Here is a 19,476-nt window from a genome sequence, read left to right on the forward strand (position 1 = left end):
TTTCGTGGCTTATTCAGGCAGCCCATTCCATGCTCAAATAAAATAAAAGAAGGAGCACTTGTACGAATGTTTCTTAGAACAAGGTATATAAAAATATGCCTTTATCTTTGTGTCTTTCTGAGTATTTTATTAAATTTAATTTTTTACTTGTTAACAAGTCCACGCAGAGATTTTTTAAAATTCCTTATACCTCCCCCCCCCCCCCCCAAATAAAAAAAATTAAATAAATAGAACTAAGTGTGAATCTCAAGCAGAAGATGTTGACATTCAGAGTGTTCTAGTGATTACTTTATGTGTTGAACGGAAGTTGTACTGGAATGCCACTGGAGAGAGGTCCCACCTGCTGTGGAGTCTTCAGCACTGACAACAGCAATGGGACCGAAAACTGGGAAACAGAAGTTACTAAAAATAGATCCAGAACAAGCTCCTGAAGTCTTGGAAGAAGTAGATGTGGTCGAAAAGGAAGCAGATCCTTACGAATCTCTACGGTAATATATTGTAGATTATATCTTGATATCTTGATCATTAGATTTAGTCAATTTAGACATATAGATCTAGATCGATGTTAATCTTGTCATCTAGAGCTACGTTTTAGGTCATCATAACTATTATCACCACTTCTATGATTTAGTTAGTTTATGATGCTACTCTAGATTAAAATTTGACTCATGTCAATGTTTGTTTTCTTTTACATGTTTTGGATGTTCCTTCAGAGTTAAAGATAGTTTACTTCCTAGTCCAAACCTCCCACAGGACGACGGGGGATGGGAGAGGACAGGGTTTGAACGCGGGACCATCGATAAATCCAAACGACAGTTCAGAGCGCAAACCGCACGACCAGGCAGCCATCTTGAATGTCAACTCTTTTTTTTTATATGTAAGACCACCCATCAACAAAAAGCATTTAAACTTAATTATCTTCTGTTGTCCAGTAAAAGCCAATGTCCGTGTATTGTACATATTAGAGTTACCTACAACTTTAGGCTTATTTATTTGAACACAATAAATACTCCAAATATAAACAAAAACAGATTCAAGTAGACTTAGTTACTTCTAGGAGTAATCTCACGAGAAATAGATTTAGTATATACAGACATAGCGACATACAATTCTCTGTTACACTGTGTCCAGTGTAGTCTCAGCTCTTTGAAAAGGTTACTGTGATGTTGGACCGTATTTCTATCTCAAGAAAGTTTTTATATAGTGACTTAATTTAATAACTAAATTTCAGTCTTAAGTTTTCTAAATATTTCAACTTGTAGTTAGTGTATAGAATGCAACCAGTGCTCTTATCACCATTGTTGTTGTTGTTGTTTTTTTTTGAAGCGCTGGATTAATTGTGAAAGTATAGCTCTTTTAGAATTCCATTAATTCCATAATTAACTAATACCTGTATATTTAGCAGCCGCTAGAAAGGTATAAAATAATGGTATCCCAAATATGAAAAATACTGACCACAGTGCACGCTTATACAGTTTACTGGGTTTAAAGAGATCATACAATCAATACAATCAGGTGCTCTAGCCAACAACCTCTGCGCTATCTAGATTCGAACCCAACATATTTCACTCAACAGCTACACTCCGCAAAAAAAGGTTCAGAAATGTAAGCTGCAGAGCCAAACCAGATATGTACCAGTCCGGAAAAAGCCTAAGTTGGCAGCGGTGTCTATTGCACGCCAGGACGATGACTCTACAGAGGAAGACGGGTGCAAGAAACACAAAAGTTTCTCAGCTCAAGACGCTGTTCGTGCTAGCTCTCTCTTGATGTCGGCAAAGAAAAATGGTACGTTTTGCGAGTGCATGTGTTGATAACCTGTCTGTCGCCAACAGCAGTTAAAACGTTAGCCAGCGTCAGTAACAGATTTACAAAACCTAAAATTTAAGTAAATGGATGGGATTTGATACAAAGTATAACTCTATAGCCTAAACAGTAACAGATTTACGGCAGTGTGCACTTTTCAGCCTTTCAAGTTTCAATGTCCTACTCATAAGAGGGAGGGTGTTGTGGACGGTCGTTGACTTGTAGCACCAAACTGCTGGTAGACAACTAAACCGCTGTAGGCGTATTATATCTTAACTTGTAAAGCTTGAAATAACTTGAATAACTTCTAATTCATGAGAAAACAGTTGATTAATTTTTTAAAAAAGTCATATAATGTAATGTGACTACTGACTGTATTGTCCTATGATGTTCAGTAGTGTGTACTCTAAGGTACTGTAAATTGAGGTGAAAAAAATATTCTATAAGGCTAATTACTGTATTGTGTGTCAATAAGTAATGAATCGATGTTTGAGATACTAAGGGTGTTTGTTTTGAATGACTAGAAGTGTATTGTGTGTGACTGTGTATGGACAAGCTAGCTTTAATGTTGCTACTTGGTCGAGTGATTGTGTGTGACTGTGTATGGACAAGCTAGCTTTAATGTTGCTACTTGGTCGAGTGATTGTGTGTGACTGTGTATGGACAAGCTAGCTTTATTGTTGCTACTTGGTCGAGTGATTTTGTGGGACTGTGTATGGACAAGCTACCTTTATTATTGCTACTTGGTCGAGTGATCAGCTGATAAGGGGGTTGTAAGGTATAACTAAGGGAGCAGGGATTGCTGAAGGAGGCAGCACGTACTAAAGGAAATGAAATGTCAAGATAATAAAGATAAGTGTTTAAAGTTATTATGTCTTTTCTTAGTGTGTACAAGATAACGAATACAATGTTAAAGTGACGATATAGTATGAGCACATTTTATCGTGTAAATTTCAATATGAATAAAATTTTATATTCGATAAAGTCAAAAGTCACATATTTACAAATATTTACAATAATTTACATCATAGTGCCTGCCTAAGCCTATTTGGTATCGGGTAATCGACTTCATAGCACATTTACAGCACTAAAAGATAGCCTTTGACTCGAAACAAAATGTGGTTTAACAGGAGACTTGTTATGGGGGCAAAAAAAAACTGGGTTGCTTAAACGAGGAACTTCATTTTAAACAAAACATTTATATTTTTTCTTCTTGTCTAGAGAGATGTTTCATTAATCAGCAATCCATTGCGCTGTTTGTTTGTCTCAGAAAAGTATCAGCTGGAGATGGACGTTATTAGCGCTCCGCCTCTGACTAAGTGGGTGTCGCCCAGTGAACTTCCACTTCTTCCTCCGCCCGTTCAGGTGTTGACACGCAGAAAGCCGCTGGCGTCCAGTGTCAGGCAACTGATGGCCAAGAAAAGTCAGCTACAAGCACGGAACCTGGATCACTTCGTTGAAGTAAGTGTTTTCGTTTCTTTTTGGCGGCAATGGCCGACATTTGTGAAATAACTATCACAGATTTCTAGTGGAAAACCCAGATATGAAATAGTTGCAAAAAATGACAACCTCCAAAACAGTGTAGCTACAGCAATTTCGGTGAAAATGACGAACATGGAATAAATCCGAAGATCCCGAAATTAGAAATCCCAATCCTCATCATGTTTCGTACTCCGGATCCCGGTCCGAGGCCAAGCGCTTTACCACTCAGCCACCGCGCCTGCGCGCGTGGATATTGTATCAATGTCATTTTAGTTTATAAGGAAATTATATATATATATATATATCATGGGCGTAGCCAGGATTTTTTTTCGGGGGGGGGGGGTTTCGGGGGGAATTTTTTCTCCCCCCCCCCCGCCCCCCCCTCGCGAAAAAAATATTTGTATATATGTATGTGTGTGTGTGTTCATAATCTTTATTACATTCTGACCCTTCATTCTTTTGGAACACGTTTATTGTGCCCTAGAATAGGTTCTTCCTGGAGTTAGTGGAAAAATTGTTGACTCCCCTCCATTGCCAGCAAGGGGCTCTGAGGGAGCTCTAGGAGCTCACCCTAGAGCGGGGCGGAGCCCCGCCGCCAAGCACTATTTCTGGCATAGAATGTCAACAAAATGCATATTCTGAGGTATCTACAGTGCATTTTCCTGCTATTAAAAAGTCGTATCTCAAAAATGTATGTGCTATTTTTACTGACTAAGACCCTGCCGCGCCGTTCGGCGCATTTGCCGTCAAGCTGTTTCCACAAAAATCTGTCACTGGTAATTTCTGAAGCCTCTTCCCACCTGCTCCGAGGACCTCCATGAATGTGTGGCGCCAAGTTGTACTAGGATGTCATCGCAACTCTTATTATGCGTAATTTATTTTGTCGGAGAACATGTCCCGCAAACCTCATGCGACGCTCTGTCACAATTTTACTAAGGGGTCGACTCCCAGTTCAGCATAGGATTTCCTTGATTTAGACCCGATCTCAATAACTAACTCCTAAAATCTGTCTTAGCCATCTTTGTTGAGCCACGTTTAGTGTTTTTCAATTTCGGCAGATGACTATTCACTGCACTTTATTAATGGAGCCCCGCAACTGGTAGAAATGTAACCTCTCTTGGATACGCTCTTGGAATTGGGTGACTGTAGTTTGCATTAGATTTTATATCGAAAAGAAAAGTTTTATCGTCAAAATCATCTGTTAGAGGTTTTAAACTAAAAATCTCAGGACTTTGTTGTAGTTTTTTAAATTCAAAACCCCAATTTAGCTACGATCATAGAATTTGGTAACTGTAGTTTGCTTTAGAGTAATATTGAAGATAGAGGTTTTCCACCTCAAAACGCTCTGTAGGGGGATTTTAAACTCAAAACCATCTGGAGGAAAGGAGTTTAAACTCAAAACCCCCAATTCGCTTGGCTACGCTCAAATAATTTTAGTGTGTAATTTGCTTTTTTTTATATTGAAGAGGTATTTTTTAGCATCAAACCGTTGTGAAGGGGAATATGAACTCAAAACCCCTTTTGGCAAAGCTCATAGCATTTTTAGTGCGTAATTTGCTTTTTTTTTTTACATTGATTATGTATTTTTTAACTTCAAACCCCGCTGGCGGGGGGTTTAAACTCAAAACCCATATGGCTACGCTCTTAGATTTTAGAGTGTGTAATTTGCTTATTTTTTTATTGAAGATGTATTTTTTAGCTTCAAACTCCACTGGAGGGGAGTTTAAACTTAAAACTGAGTCAAAACCCATTTAGCTACGCTCATAACATTTTGAGTGCATAATTTGCATTTTTTCCATATTGAAGAGGGGGTCTATCGTAAATTTTGGAGGGGTTTTAAAATCAAAATCTTCCTTAACTGTGCACTTGGAATTTGGGGATTATCGTTTGCATTTTTTGTGTGTTTTGTTTTATAAAAGAGGGGGATTTAACTGCAAAAACCCCTGGTAGGGGGGTTTCAAACTCAAAACCCCCTGTTAGGGGTTTTAAACTCTAAACCCCCTGGTAGTGGTTTTAAACTCAAAACCCCTTTAGCTGTGCTGGGGCAAGTGATGGTTTAGTATTAAAATCTCACCTAAAATTAACAAAATCAAAGCAAAAAAACATGTCACTAAAGTCCGTCTACCCCCCTCCCCCCCCCCCCCTGTGGTAGAGGGTTTCAAACTCAAAACCCCATGGTAGGGGTTTTAAACTCAAAACCCCTTTGGCTGCGCTGGGGCAAGTGATGGTTTAGTATTAAAATCTTAACTAAAATAAAGAAAATCAAAGCAAAAAATCAGTCACTTAAGTCCGTCTCCCCCTCCCCCCCCCCGAGGGGGGGGATTTCATTTCGGGGGGGGGTTTGAACCCCCAAACCCCCCCCCCCCGGCTACGCCCATGATATATATATATATATAGGAAGCAATGAATTTATGATTTTTAACAAGAAAAACATGCAAATGTACTTTAAAAAAAAAACAAGAACAATAGGCCAACATCCTTTATAAAACGTATAGAAAGATTTTTTTTTAAATGAATAAATGTTGAAAAAATGGATTTTTTTTAAAACCCTCCAAATCCTCCCCTCTCCGCTGAGTCCTGGTTAAGCGAATGTATAGATCCACTAGACTTTATCATATTCTAAAGATAGGCTTTTAGATCTAGAATTAGAAGACGATGCGCACAATGTTGCAGAACATTAATTTATTAAACTCTTGTATGAGTGCAGAAATATTGTTCAAGATAAATATGTTCTTGTTCTCTAGGCAAATTTTAATTTATTTCTTTTATACTTTTAAAACTTTAGAACGGTGTAGCTAGAGTTTTGCCAGTATGTCCGACGAGCTAGTCATTCTTTTCTAAAAGAGATAGGCTACAGCAATTGTCAAATTTCTAAGAAAATCGTTAAATCCGATGTCGAGAATTGCGTCCACCCACCCAGGTTTTTGTTTCCATAAAAAAAACAGTTAAATAAAAGTAATGCAATACATCTTGATTCTAAAACTCACTTTTTAAAATATTTTTTGTCATTCTTTAAAAGGTTTTGTCCTCCTTTTTTTTTGTCCTCCTTTGAGTATGTTGGTAACCCTACATCAGTCTGTTATTTGAACGGGACCTTAATTTCAGAATCTTAAAAAATGCCTATTTTGATTCAGCTACCCACTTTTTAAACAATGTTTTATTTGGTATGTGTGTCAAAGGGAAGCAACACATCATAGGCTCCGGAACTGAGAAATTAAAGAGCTAGTTATAGTCCCTGTAATAGACAAAGTGACCATATCATTAAAGAAACCATTTCTCTACAGGTGAAAGAAAAACAAATTCGAATGGAAAACTATCTAATGGCTGCTACGGGGAAAAATAGGTCAAATCTGCTTGTACGTAGGCAACAACTTCTTCCAAAAATACCGCCTGCAAACTTAGAGCAGCCTCTCATACGCTTGGAGAAAGCTCTACCGCCCGTCAAAGAATCAGCGGTCACCCTTTTTGGAATGGCCGAGCACATGAAGCTGGAAAAACGAGGTATCTGCCCGAGACTGACCAAGAAGCAGCAAGGGTACTCGATGGTCAGTGAATGGGTGGGCTGCCCGGAAGTGACCGATGTGATCTTCCAAAAGCTAGGCTTTGGTAACGAGGACGACCAGGAAGAAGAGTACAACTTTGGTTCCGTCCCGGAGGGTGAGAGGTCAGAGTACGTTCCTCAAATTGAAAAGCTAGGCTTGGTGGGGGATGTGAGCCCAGTTTTTGTAGGAAAAGCGAGGCCCAGTGTACCTAAAATTAGAATGACTGTACAGATTGCTAGTTTGACTAAATCCCAAGAAACCGGGTACAACAAGCACAGTAACAAACATTTCACTGCATCGCACCACTTAGAGAGAGCATCCATTTTTTCATATGGCTTCGGCGATTCTGAATCGAGTGTTGGCTTAATTATAGGCGACTCTGTTTTATCCTGGTCTGTCGCACAGGAAAGCAGGATAAGGTCCGAGATCATTGAAGTGGGATGTACCGCCGATCTAGGCAAAAATGAAATATGCTCCATAAAACTGACAAATACTGGAACCACGGCCATTAATTACAAATTTGTCAGGAAAGATCACAAAGACGCATTTGACTTGAAAAAATATCGCCTGACTCGGTTTATCATAGATGGCGATAATAGAGTCATTCTGCCTGGAGAGACATTCCAGGTTCCTGTGTTGTACAAAGGAGTTGAGCCCGGTTATTACACCGAGGACTGGTGTTTACTGACCCGGCCGGTGCTGGAAAACGGGGCGGAAATTATACTCCGCCTCTGGGGAATCACACGAGGTTTCGACAGCTTCATCAACGAGCGAGAGCTCATAGAAAAAATACTCCACAAAAGAGAAACAATTGCGGTAGTTCAAGACAGAATAGATAAGATATTAAAAAACCTACCTTTAAAAGAGACTATTGCAGTTGATGACCGTTTCCAACATGATATGAAAGGACCTGACCTCTTTCGCTTCCACAATCCCGGCTTGCACTATCGCATGCCGGAAGTCTTTCGGCTTGGAAAACTCTTGGAGATGCTGGACGTCCGGAAGACGAAGCCGATGACCCCGAAAAAGTTAGCCAACAAAAGCGAGTCGCTGATGGACAGTCTGAGTAACTTGGAAGCTTCGATTCAGACATTCTTTGTGGACCCTGCGATTTCCTTTACGGAGGAAAAAGAGCATGAAGACGACAACGAGGACGATGAAGTGGAAGACGACGACGAAGAAGATTATTTTGTTAATGAGCAAATGCCGATTATGTTCGAGCCAAAAAGCTCAGTGGCGCTCAATGCAGCGCCTGGCAAAAAATCCACCATCGATAGCTGGCAAACTTACATGCTAAGGAAGATCAATGCAGAAATGAAAGCGAAGTCAGTAATGTTCACAACTTCCAGTGAATACTTTGGCAAGTCTGCAATTCTGCATTCATCTCTCATGAATATAGTAAATTGCGACATTTCTGTGGATGAATTAGAGAACAGAATTCTGGACGAGGTAGATCTTTTAGAAGAGCAGGAAGCATACTTCAATGTGATGTCACAGCAGACGTCCAGACTTTGTTTTAGGTAATTAGTTTGATGTCAATCTGTCTCAATGGCTGTAAATCTAGCACTGCCTTAAGCATATCAATGTATTATTGTTTTAACACCCATCAGTCCATTTATATAAAATTTTAGATTAACAGTTATTTATCTTGGTTCCACCAGGTTTTTATTGCCGGAAGTGGTAATGGATATAAGCACTCCACTACCTTTAAAAGTATTGGCATGCGTCTCAAATAGCCTCTGACAATCAGTCCAACTCATTGCCTTCACGTGCGTTTCACATATTGGGTCCCGCGGAACTGTTAACACTGACAGGAGAGGAGGCGAATGCGAGTTACTGACGCCTAAACTAGTCAGCTTCGGGAACGAGGGGCTCGTTAACCTTGGCTGGTCACCCTGCTAGGAGAAGGAAAAACACAAACACTGGAAATGCTTTGGGAATGAACCCTGAAAAAAAATCAGAAGCTGGTGACCCTTAGGAAGCTGACATCATACTATGTTACACTCTGGCAAAGAGCAAACTGTCTAAACTTTTTCCATTTCTTTGGACCCAATAGCTACGACTGCTCTTTGGACCCAATAGCTACGACTGCTCTTTGGACCCAATAGCTACGACTGCTCTTTGGACCCAATAGCTACGACTGCTCTTTGGACCCAATAGCTACGACTGCTCTTTGAACCCAATAGCTACGACTGCTCTTTGAACCCAATAGCTACGACTGCTCTTTGAACCCAATAGCTACGACTGCTCTTTGAACCCAATAGCTACGACTGCTCTTTGAACCCAATAGCTACGACTGCTCTTTGGACCCAATAGCTACGACTGCTCTTTGAACCCAATAGCTACGACTGCTCTTTGAACCCAATAGCTACGACTGCTCTTTGGACCCAATAGCTACGACTGCTCTTTGAACCCAATAGCTACGACTGCTCTTTGGACCCAATAGCTACGACTGCTCTTTGAACCCAATAGCTACGACTGCTCTTTGGACCCAATAGCTACGACTGCTCTTTGAACCCAATAGCTATGACTGCTCTTTGAACCCAATAGCTACGACTGCTCTTTGAACCCAATAGCTAAGACTGCTCTGTGAACCCAATAGCTACGACTGCTCTTTGGACCCAATAGCTACGACTGCTCTTTGAACCCAATAGCTACGACTGCTCTTTGAACCCAATAGCTACGACTGCTCTTTGGACCCAATAGCTACGACTGCTCTTTGAACCCAATAGCTACGACTGCTCTTTGAACCCAATAGCTACGACTGCTCTGTCGGCGACAACGTTCCGATCAAAACTAATTCCCAGATTCTCTTCTCGTCCTTCATGGTATGAGGCATAGTCGCTTAACGACTGCAGAAGCCCTATGAGTCTACATTTCAGTGTTTCTCAAACTTTTGACCTACGTGTACCCCTTTTATAATTTTTGAAATGCTGAGTACCACTCCCCCACTCCCATTTTAATTTATTAAAGAACATAATAAATGGGTATTTAAAGAAAATCAGCATAGCAAATGAAGTGAAATGTCTTTCCGTACCCCTAGGGGTACGCGTATCCCACTTTGGGAAACATTGGTCTAAACCAATCTGTCATTAATAGCTTAAACAAATAACCAGTTAGCATTTTTTCTATCCAAATTCAGTACTGACACGGCTGTTTCTGATGTGAGCTCAGGGGTCGCCTTAACATTATTAATGAATACTATAGATCGTTTCTGTGATTTCGCTACAAAAGTCAAGGTAACAAAAATAATTTTTATTAGTGAAAAATAAACAAGTAAACAAAAGACAAACCTAAATGTTAACAAAAGGTGTGATGGTAGAGCGCATATGAGCGAAACGAAGCGTCTTGGATTCAAATTCTCGTTAAAACTGAAATTCTGGATTTTTAGGACTCCCCGAGTCCATCCAACTCTGATAGGTAACAGATAATAGTTGGGGAAAGTAAAGGCGGTTGGTTGTTGGACACATGACATCCATTATAACTGTCGTCAATAAAAACACATGAGTTTTACACCATCTTCCCCCTTATTGGGCACGATATAAAGAGGGTACAATGACATTTTTACTATGCCGTTATTAGATCTAAGTCGCTTCACGACAAAGTTGTTTTTTGCGAGTGTTAAAGTTTTTTTAGCGTTTGTGTTATGTTTATTTTCTCTAACTCATAACTAATAAGAGACAGGTATCCACAATGCTCTGGTTTGTATCACTGCATTTACTTTTTTCGCTTTCAAGATATCCGGTCATTTCAAAATGTGTACATGTCAAAGACGACGGGACACAGGTCCACTCAGGTCAAGTAAGGTCAGGTCACTATATGGGACCGGGATAAAGCTGTATTTTTGGTAGGCGAGGAAGGTGGGGCAGAACTGGTGTTCGCCACTTGAAGATGCCCAGGGGCATGAAATTTACTGGAGGGGAGGGCTTGTCCATTTATCGTATTCTCAGGGATGGATCTGATACTCTATTGTTGAATAGTTACAATTTTGACTTATTTAAAAAAAAATATTTTTACATTTTTTTCGCACTTTAAAAATATTTAGGCCTTTCATTTTCTGTAGCATTGGCTATTATCAAAATGTGTTTTTCTAAAGCGTCGACAAAATTTTTAAGTCCGAAATAAGCAGCGTCCAAATGTCGAAGACACAACTTCCGTACCAAATCGTCGCAAATCGGTCATAAAGCTTTAGCCCATCGATTGGGTTGATGGCATGACAAAAAAATTCGTTGTATCAGCAATGTAGTTATAAATCCATTTTTGGTGTATAAAGTACATATAAAAGACAGTATTAAGAATGTAAAAATAAAGAAATGATAGAATCAAGTAACGCCGTCTTCCAAGTAGGACACTTCCTACTGCTTTTTGCGAGCAGTGTCCCCCAACAAGATCCTTGTAAAACTTTTGAAAAACACATTGTTAATACGTCTTCGCCAGAGCGATGCTAAAGTCTCCATTCTTCTTTATATCAGAATGGTGATATTTTTGTAAAGTGACGTACCATCATTCTTTTTACACCTTGTGTGTGAATAATACAAGTCCTCTGCAAGGCGTCGTGGTAAAGAGTTGTAATGCGCTTGGCTTCCGAACCGGGAGTCCGGGGATCGAATCCTGGTGAAGACTGGGATTTTTAATTTCGGGAGTCTAAGCCCATCTGAGTCCACCCAGCTCCAATGGATACCTGACATTAGTTGGTGAAAAATAAATGCGGTTGATCGTTGTGCTGGCCACATGACACCTTCGTTTTATATCCTAAGCTAAGAATGTAGGAAAACGCTGGATTTACGGCTCGCGATTGCAACTTTTTGTTTTTGTCTAGGAACTAGTTAAAGTCTGAGAAACGAATGAAACGGTTATATAATCGTTAGAATGGTATTCATTTGAACATATTTAATAATTATGTAGTTAACATCTCTACTTCTGACTGCATGGATTGGGGCAGCGTATAATTTCAATAAAGTAATCCTTGCTTTATAGGAAAATTGGGGGAAAAGAAAAGCGGAAGCTCCCACAAACGTTTTGAAAAGGTTCTCAAGCCTTAGTATACATGGGCTATAAACTAACTCACTTGTGGAGTCTTGTTCATCCCGTAAATCCAATATCAAACTTTGAGACCAATCTTTCAGCTCCAGTGCTGTGAAAATTTATTCCACAATACAATCAGAAAAGCCAACACAGACAGCCAGATCTCAGTCCTGGATCACATGGAGGACAGCACGTTAGAAGTGCTACTTGAAGGAGATGGGGAGAAACTGTACGTTTACAACCAATGTCTAACTTTTGTTTTTCTTCTTTAACGTAATCTTGTTTAGGTTTATCTTGTTTAGGTTAATCTTACTTATCCTTATCCTGTTTAACTTTACCTTGAGAACTCTATCTTGTTTATATTTATGTTAACTTTAGTTTACCTTAACCCTCCTTATTTAACCAAACCAATGGTTTAGCATGCACGTCTAAATGGACATGTTGGACGTAATGTTCTGTAGCAATCTCTAAGATAAGATAAGAAATGGAGCGGCCCGCATTTTAACCTTCCGTTTGACATCATTTTGGCCCGTGAATTCTAGTTATCACTGATACTCATGCTGCGCCCCTTGAAATAGATTATTGTCTAAATGTTATTTATTTGTTTTATGCAGGGATTCTGAGGCGTCCATCCTTTTCTTGACTTCCATAACCTATTTCACCAACTTCCGACTTATTTCACACACTGACTACTATCAACTTGATCTCTCAAACGCCCCTACTTCCGGTTATTTATATCTCGTGTTCAAAATTCCCACTTTCCCGCTCTGTATTCAATCCAATTCACCAAAGTATAGCAAGATGCAATAAACTGTTTTACCTGTGACATGACAACTTTGATCAGCGTTCCTAACCCAAGAACATAAATTGTGCGCTGTATTCTACTGTATATGCTTGTGAACCAATATTCTTTGTACTACTGATAAATGGACTACATAAATCTAGATTTTAGAATTAACAAATGATACTCTCCCCTTATCAAGGGATGCTGCCTCCTCGTCCTCAATAGCCAAAGGGGAAGATGTATACGATGTTCAAGGCGACAACAATGACAACAATGTCACTTGCGATGACTTCATCCCAAGAAATGACATGGAACCCAAAAGGTTATTAATTCATAATTTTATCTATCGATGGCATATCATACAACACCAGACGACAGTGCAGACTGTGTGGCCACTCCAGAGTCTCATCGTCAACGACGCCCTCCACAACGACGCCCTCCACAACGACGCCCACCACAAACTAAAATATTTCACCTTCACCTATCCCTTAGTGTGTTGGACCGTTGGGGCACCACGCAAGATTTGTTGACCGTCTTTCTCCATTCCTAATATCTATATTATAAAGTAGAATGTTAGGTGTATGTATGTATGTATGTTACTTATAGACATCAAAACCGCTTGACCAATCTTGATAAAACTAGGCAGGAATGTTCCTTGGGTACTAACTTAGACCGTAGTGTATGTATTGTAGCCCTAAAACAAACTTAAGACCCTCAAAAAAAAAAGTTGTCCGACTCTATTACATCTATAGTATTTTATAGATCTAGGCCATGTCTACAATGTTGACACGAGAAAAGATCGAAAAGATTTAGACCTAGATCTAATTTGAAGAAATACACTTTGCGCAGATAGTTTTTTACTTTGACACATGAAAATACAAAATAAGATCCATTGATTTCAATATATACTAAAATTAACCTTCAATTTTGTGTTTCAAAAGCATTTTTACATAAATTAGTTCCTTATATCTGTGACTACAGATTTCCTGACGAACATTCTTTCATTAGACAATACCGTAATGAATCGCGTACTAAATATTAATTCGTTTAATTGTTTACTTTATAACCCCATCCCTAGATCTAAAACTCTAATTCAACTCTAAGATGATAAAACTTCTCTTCGCACAGATAGTTTTATACTTTAACACATTAAAATATTAATTAAAGTCCATTCATTTCATATTTTGATCAAATAAACATTCAAATTTGGTTTTCTAAAGCTACATTCGTTTACGAAAGCTGCGAAGCCGAGTTGAGATAGGCCTAGATCTATATTCATTCATGAATCGCGTACTAAAAATTATTTCGTTTAATTGTTCACTTTATAAACCCATTCATTTAACAAAGCTATCGCTCTTTTCGTTTTTAATAGATAAGAATGTAACGACTTCGGGTAAACCCATTTTCGCAAAACTAATTTTATTTTCGTAGCGAAAGAGAAATAACGTGAAAGGATCATTAGCTACGTTTAACATACATCTAAATCCAATCCACTAGATTATTCAAAAGCATTTTTTACATAAATTAGTTCCTGATATCTGTGACTACAGATTTCCTGGCGAACATTCTTTCATTAGACATTACCAAATGGTTACACATTAACACATCTCTCTACTGAGTCTATTCCTAGGCCTAGGTCTAAAACTCTTATTGAACTCTAAGACTGATAAAAGTTCTTTTCGCAAAGATAGTTTTATGCTTTAACACATAAACATACTCATTATTGTCCATTCATTTCATATTTTAATAAAATTAACATTCAAATTTGTTTTTCTAAAGCATTTTTAATACATTCGTTCGCTGTTCGCTAAAGCTGCGTAGCCGTGTTGAGATAGGCCTATATTATTCATTCATGAAAAAAAGTTCACGCATGCGCAGCACAGAATGAACTCTATAAAAGCCAATTTTTAACTCTAGATTAGTGTAGATTTAGATCTATGTCTACCTCAAGATCTACTTTATACTTTATACACATGAACATACAAAATTTAGTCTATTCATCTCAAATTTTAATCAAATGTATGTAGGCCTAAAAGCAAATGTTTTAATTTGGAAAAAAAAATGGATTTAAGTCTATTAGCTATTTTGATTTGATAGCTTCATTCACACTATGTTTACATTGACACATTCGCTTTACTTATTACATTATTATTTCGTTTAATTGTTTACAAAATACTCTCAGTGACTATATCGAAAGTAATGCGCAAATAAAGACCCGCGGGTCGCGGGTAACATATGTCTAGTATATCTATATTATAAAGTAGAATGTGAGGTGTATGTATGTATGTTACTTATAGACATCAAAACCGCTTGACCAATCTTGATAAAACTTGGCAGGAATGTTTCTTGGGTACTAACTTAGACCGTAGTGTATGTATTGTAGCCCTAAAACAAACTTAAGACCCTCAAAAAAAATAAAGTTGTCCGACTCTATTACAGCTATAGTATTTTATGGATCTAGGCCATGTCTACAATGTTGACATGAGAAAAGATAGAAAGGATTTAGACCTAGATCTAATTTTAAGAAATACACTTTGCGCAGATAGTTTTTTACTTTGACACATGAAAATACAAAAGAAAATCCATTGATTTCATTATATAATAAAATTAACCTTCAATTTTGTGTTTCAAAAGCATTTTTTACATAAATTAGTTCCTTATATCTGTGACTACAGATTTCCTGACGAACATTCTTTCATTAGACAATACCGTAATGAATCGCGTACTAAATATTAATTCGTTTAATTGTTTACTTTATAATCCCATCCCTAGATCTAAAACTCTAATTCAACTCTAAGATGATAAAACTTCTCTTCGCACTGATAGTTTTATACTTTAACACATAAACATATTAATTAAAGTCCATTCATTTCATATTTTGATCAAATAAACATTCAAATTTGGTTTTCTAAAGCTACATTCATCTACGAAAGCTGCGAAGCCGAGTTGAGATAGGCCTAGATCTATATTCATTCATGAATCGCGTACTAAATATAATTTCGTTTAATTGTTCACTTTAAAATCCCATTCATTTAACAAAGCTATCGCTCTTTTCGTTTTTAATAGATATGAATGTATCCACCTCGGGTAAACCCATTTTCGCAAAATAATTTTATTTTCGTAGCGAAAGAGAAATAACGTGAAAGGATCATCATCTAAATCCAATCCACTAGATTAGTAAACACAAACTTAGACCCGCAGGCCGCGGGTAATGTCTGGCGAACATCCTTTCATTAGACATTACCAAATGGTTACACATTAACACATCTCTCTACTGAGTCTAGAATCCTAGAACCCTAGGTCTAAAACTCTTATTGAACTCTAAGATGATAAAACTTCTTTTCGCAAAGATAGTTTTATGCTTTAACACATAAACATACTAATTATTGTCTATTCATTTCATATTTTAATCAAATTAACATTCAAATTTGTTTTTCTAAAGCATTTTTAATACATTCGTTCGCTGTTCGCTAAATAAAGCTGCGTAGCCGTGTTGAGATAGGCCTATATTCATTCATGAAAAAAGGTCACGCATGCGCAACTCAGAATGAACTCTATAAAAGCCAATTTTTAACTCTAGATTAGTGTAGATTTAGATCTATGTCTACCTCAAGATTTACTTTATGCTGTAACACATGAACATACAAAATTAAGTCTATTCATCTCAAATTTTAATCAAATATATGTAGGCCTACAAGCAGATGTTTTAATTTGAACAAATGGATTTCAGCCTATTAGCTATTCTGATTTGATAGCTTCATTCACACTATTTTTACATTGACACATTCGCTTTACTTATTACATAATTATTTCGTTTAATTGTTTACAAAACACTCTCAGTGACTATATCGACAGTAATGCGCAAATAAAGACCCGCGGGTCGCGGGTAACATATGTCTAGTATATATATAAAACAAAACGAAATTTTAAATGTTTAAAAAACAACCCTTTTTGGCTTACATTTTGAAAGAGAAGTTACTGTTAGATCAATGTGGGAAATATTGCAATGGGGAAGGAGGTGGTGTTGAACATCAAAATGGAAATTGGTAACTGCTTCATCTTTTCATTGAGGGTGAATTTGATGACTTTAATTTTGCTTTAGTTTTCCTCGTGCTGTTACTTGAACTCTCTTACATTGACTTTATTGATGGCGCCCAACCACTGGCAGGAGAAACAAGTCCTAGATTATTTCGTGGTGGTTTTACTCCCCCCCCCCCTTTTCTTTTTTCTTCCTCTCCCCTTGGCAACGCTTATGAAGGAAACACGTAACATAATGAATACGAATTCTTCGTTCGTTTTTTTTTCCAAAGTAAAAAACTAAGAATGCGAATATTAAAGAGCAAAAAGACGAAAGTATTAAATTACAAACAGTTTCAGTTTTAGTCTAAGCCACGACCACAAGTTGTTATTAGAACTACTCACATGAAACCCTCATGAGACGTGGGCCATGACAACACATCATGCAATGTCTGTTAGTGGTCAGGAATGTAATGATTTTTTTTTTACTTTTCTGTTTTTTATCATTTATTAATCTCTCTAAGTAAATAGAGTAAAGTTGCGATCTATTGGGTAGATGATGTAAAGGCCCAATGTTTCTGTTGCCAACAGTTAACGAGGGTGTCATGTGGCAAATACAATGACCAACCACCTTTTACTTTTCCCCAACTAATGTCAGCCACCCATTAAAGCTGACTGGACTCAGAGGCGCCCAGAAATCCCGGATTCGAACCCCGGACCCAGTTTCGGAAGCCAAGCGCTTTATCGCTCAGCCACCGCGCCTCTAAGTTAGATTTTAAATAGTCATACAACAATATTATTTAATATAAAAACAGCCTACCACTTTAAAAAAAATAATAATAAGACTTGTCTTTGTAACCGAAGATTAATGAGGAGTGCAGTATTTCAGGTGGCTACGCAGCTCCAGCTGCGACCTATATATTTTGCAACATTCAGAGCAGACATAACTATTGTAACATTCACTAAGATATATTTGTACGTATGGCAGTGAATCTCAGTCTTTCCATTCTCTTCTCTCCTCCACCCAGTTATAAAGCCCATTATTACGACAAGATCTACACCAAGATGTATCTTCTGCTGTGTGACTACTTCGACTCACTGGACCTGCTCCTGTCTCACTTGTGTCAGAAGAAAGACAAGAGAGGTGACACAAGTACACTGCTGCCTGGAATTCAAAGGTGAATATAGAGTTACTTGTAGACAACATTGGTTCTCAAATGTGTAGGCCTTTTTTGTGTCCAGGGTTGAAAAGTGAGAGTTCACAAAGAAATAGTTCGTGTTGTTTCCTGAATGAACTTTGACCCCAGGCAATGGAGCGAATGCAAGTTCAAACTATGTAACAATAACGAAGTCGGACGTTTTGGCGCAGTTGTCGTTTTGGCGACGGGACTTTTTGGCGCTTAATATTTTTGACATATATGATAAATTAATTTAAATACGTATATCAAACGATTATTACATTTCAATGTGTTAACCTTTTTCCTTTTAGATTTTGATATTTTATTATGCCTTTATGTGGTCACTTCATGTCAACATTCTGTTACCAGGGCTTTCATGTTATAAATTAAGAATTCATTAAGAGGCTCTACATTTTGGGACCTCACCAAAGCTGTAATGTGGTACCAACATGCTTACTTGGAAATGCATTTAGCGGAACACTCAGCTTATTTTATTGTAGGGAGATTAATTCAAGTGTTGGACTACAAGTTAATTATTCCTGTAGTTTGTGGAATACCTATTCATGCCTCACAGAACACCAAGGTTCCGAGGAACACAGTTTGGGAAAAACTGATCTAACTTATCCTCCCCTGAATGTCGTACTTTTATCTCCCCTTTCTTTTTGCACATTAATCTAATGTACTTATGTTATACCATTCTTTCTATTTTGAATTTAGGGTAAGCATAAAGGCCAATAAGAACGAGACCCAAGCCCTGCTAAGCGCCCCGTTACCCCCAAGCTGGGTAAGACTGGCCCAAAAAATGGACTTGGTCTCAAATCAGATAAACAACACTTTACGATTGTCCAAAACATCCCAGCAATGAGCAATGAGCAACATATGAGCAATCAAAAAAGAAAGGAATCAACGAAAGCTTTGCTACGTTTTGAATCCTGTTTTTATACCTTTTAGTTTTTACAATGTTTATTTTACATCTTTTACAATTCATGTTTTTAAATGTCCAAATGTACTCTGTGTGTAAAACAAATAAATGAAATATTATCAAATACAAGAAAAAAAATGAATTGTTTATTTGTGTGTTTGTATGGGATTGTGTGACGACGTTCAATCAATTCTTGTTGTTTAGATTACAATTTCTGCAAAAGAGCTAACAGCTCAACAGCAAAAAGCTTGCTAGAAGACGAAGAAGAAGAAGCTTACAATTTCTTCATGGGTGGAAAGGAAGTTGGTCAAAAGTTAGAAGCTCAAGTGCACATAGTGGTTAGAATGTGGAATGGCGCGAATCTGTGTTGAATAAAAAAGGAGTGTAAGTCGACAGATTATGTGAATGTCTTGGGTTCGACCCTCATTCTTTTTTCCTTATTTTTTGAATGACAAAATTTGAATGTTTTTCGTTCACTATGTTATTACAACATAAGATACGAATCAATTTTAAAAAAATATTTTTTTTTAAAAACACATTTAGCGAGATTAAATGTAACAGGTTTACACCAGTGATGTGCAGACTACTGCCCTCAATTTCAGTCTTCACCAAGTTTCGAACCCGGAACCTCCGGTTTAGAAGGCAAGCGCTTTATCGCTCAGCCACAGCGCATCCAAAGTAAAGTTCCCCTTTCAGACCTTTTGATCAATAGGGCAGATGATG

The 19,476-nt window shown here is 37.9% G+C and overlaps 1 protein-coding gene across 2 annotated transcripts; it reads left to right on the forward strand.

Annotated features, from left to right (window-relative positions):
* The first annotated feature begins 281 nt into the window (after positions 1 to 281).
* On the forward strand, positions 282 to 18,882 carry LOC106065106 (uncharacterized). Of its 2 annotated transcripts, XM_013223866.2 has the most exons (9): positions 288 to 488; positions 1,577 to 1,785; positions 3,074 to 3,264; positions 6,570 to 8,347; positions 9,970 to 10,066; positions 11,954 to 12,081; positions 12,836 to 12,958; positions 17,682 to 17,831; positions 18,549 to 18,882. In XM_013223866.2, exons 1-9 carry the CDS (start codon positions 373 to 375, stop codon positions 18,694 to 18,696), a joined length of 2,940 nt encoding a protein of 979 aa, XP_013079320.2. In that variant the 5' UTR covers positions 288 to 372; the 3' UTR covers positions 18,697 to 18,882. The 2 variants fall into 2 exon arrangements, with proteins under 2 accessions (XP_013079321.2, XP_013079320.2); XM_013223867.2 differs by lacking the exons at positions 11,954 to 12,081; positions 12,836 to 12,958; positions 18,549 to 18,882 and having other exon boundaries at positions 282 to 488; positions 17,682 to 17,815.
* The last annotated feature ends 594 nt before the right edge of the window (positions 18,883 to 19,476 follow it).

The sequence above is a fragment of the Biomphalaria glabrata genome, chromosome 1 (assembly GCF_947242115.1).
Source record: "Biomphalaria glabrata chromosome 1, xgBioGlab47.1, whole genome shotgun sequence".
Lineage (NCBI taxonomy): Eukaryota > Metazoa > Mollusca > Gastropoda > Planorbidae > Biomphalaria > Biomphalaria glabrata.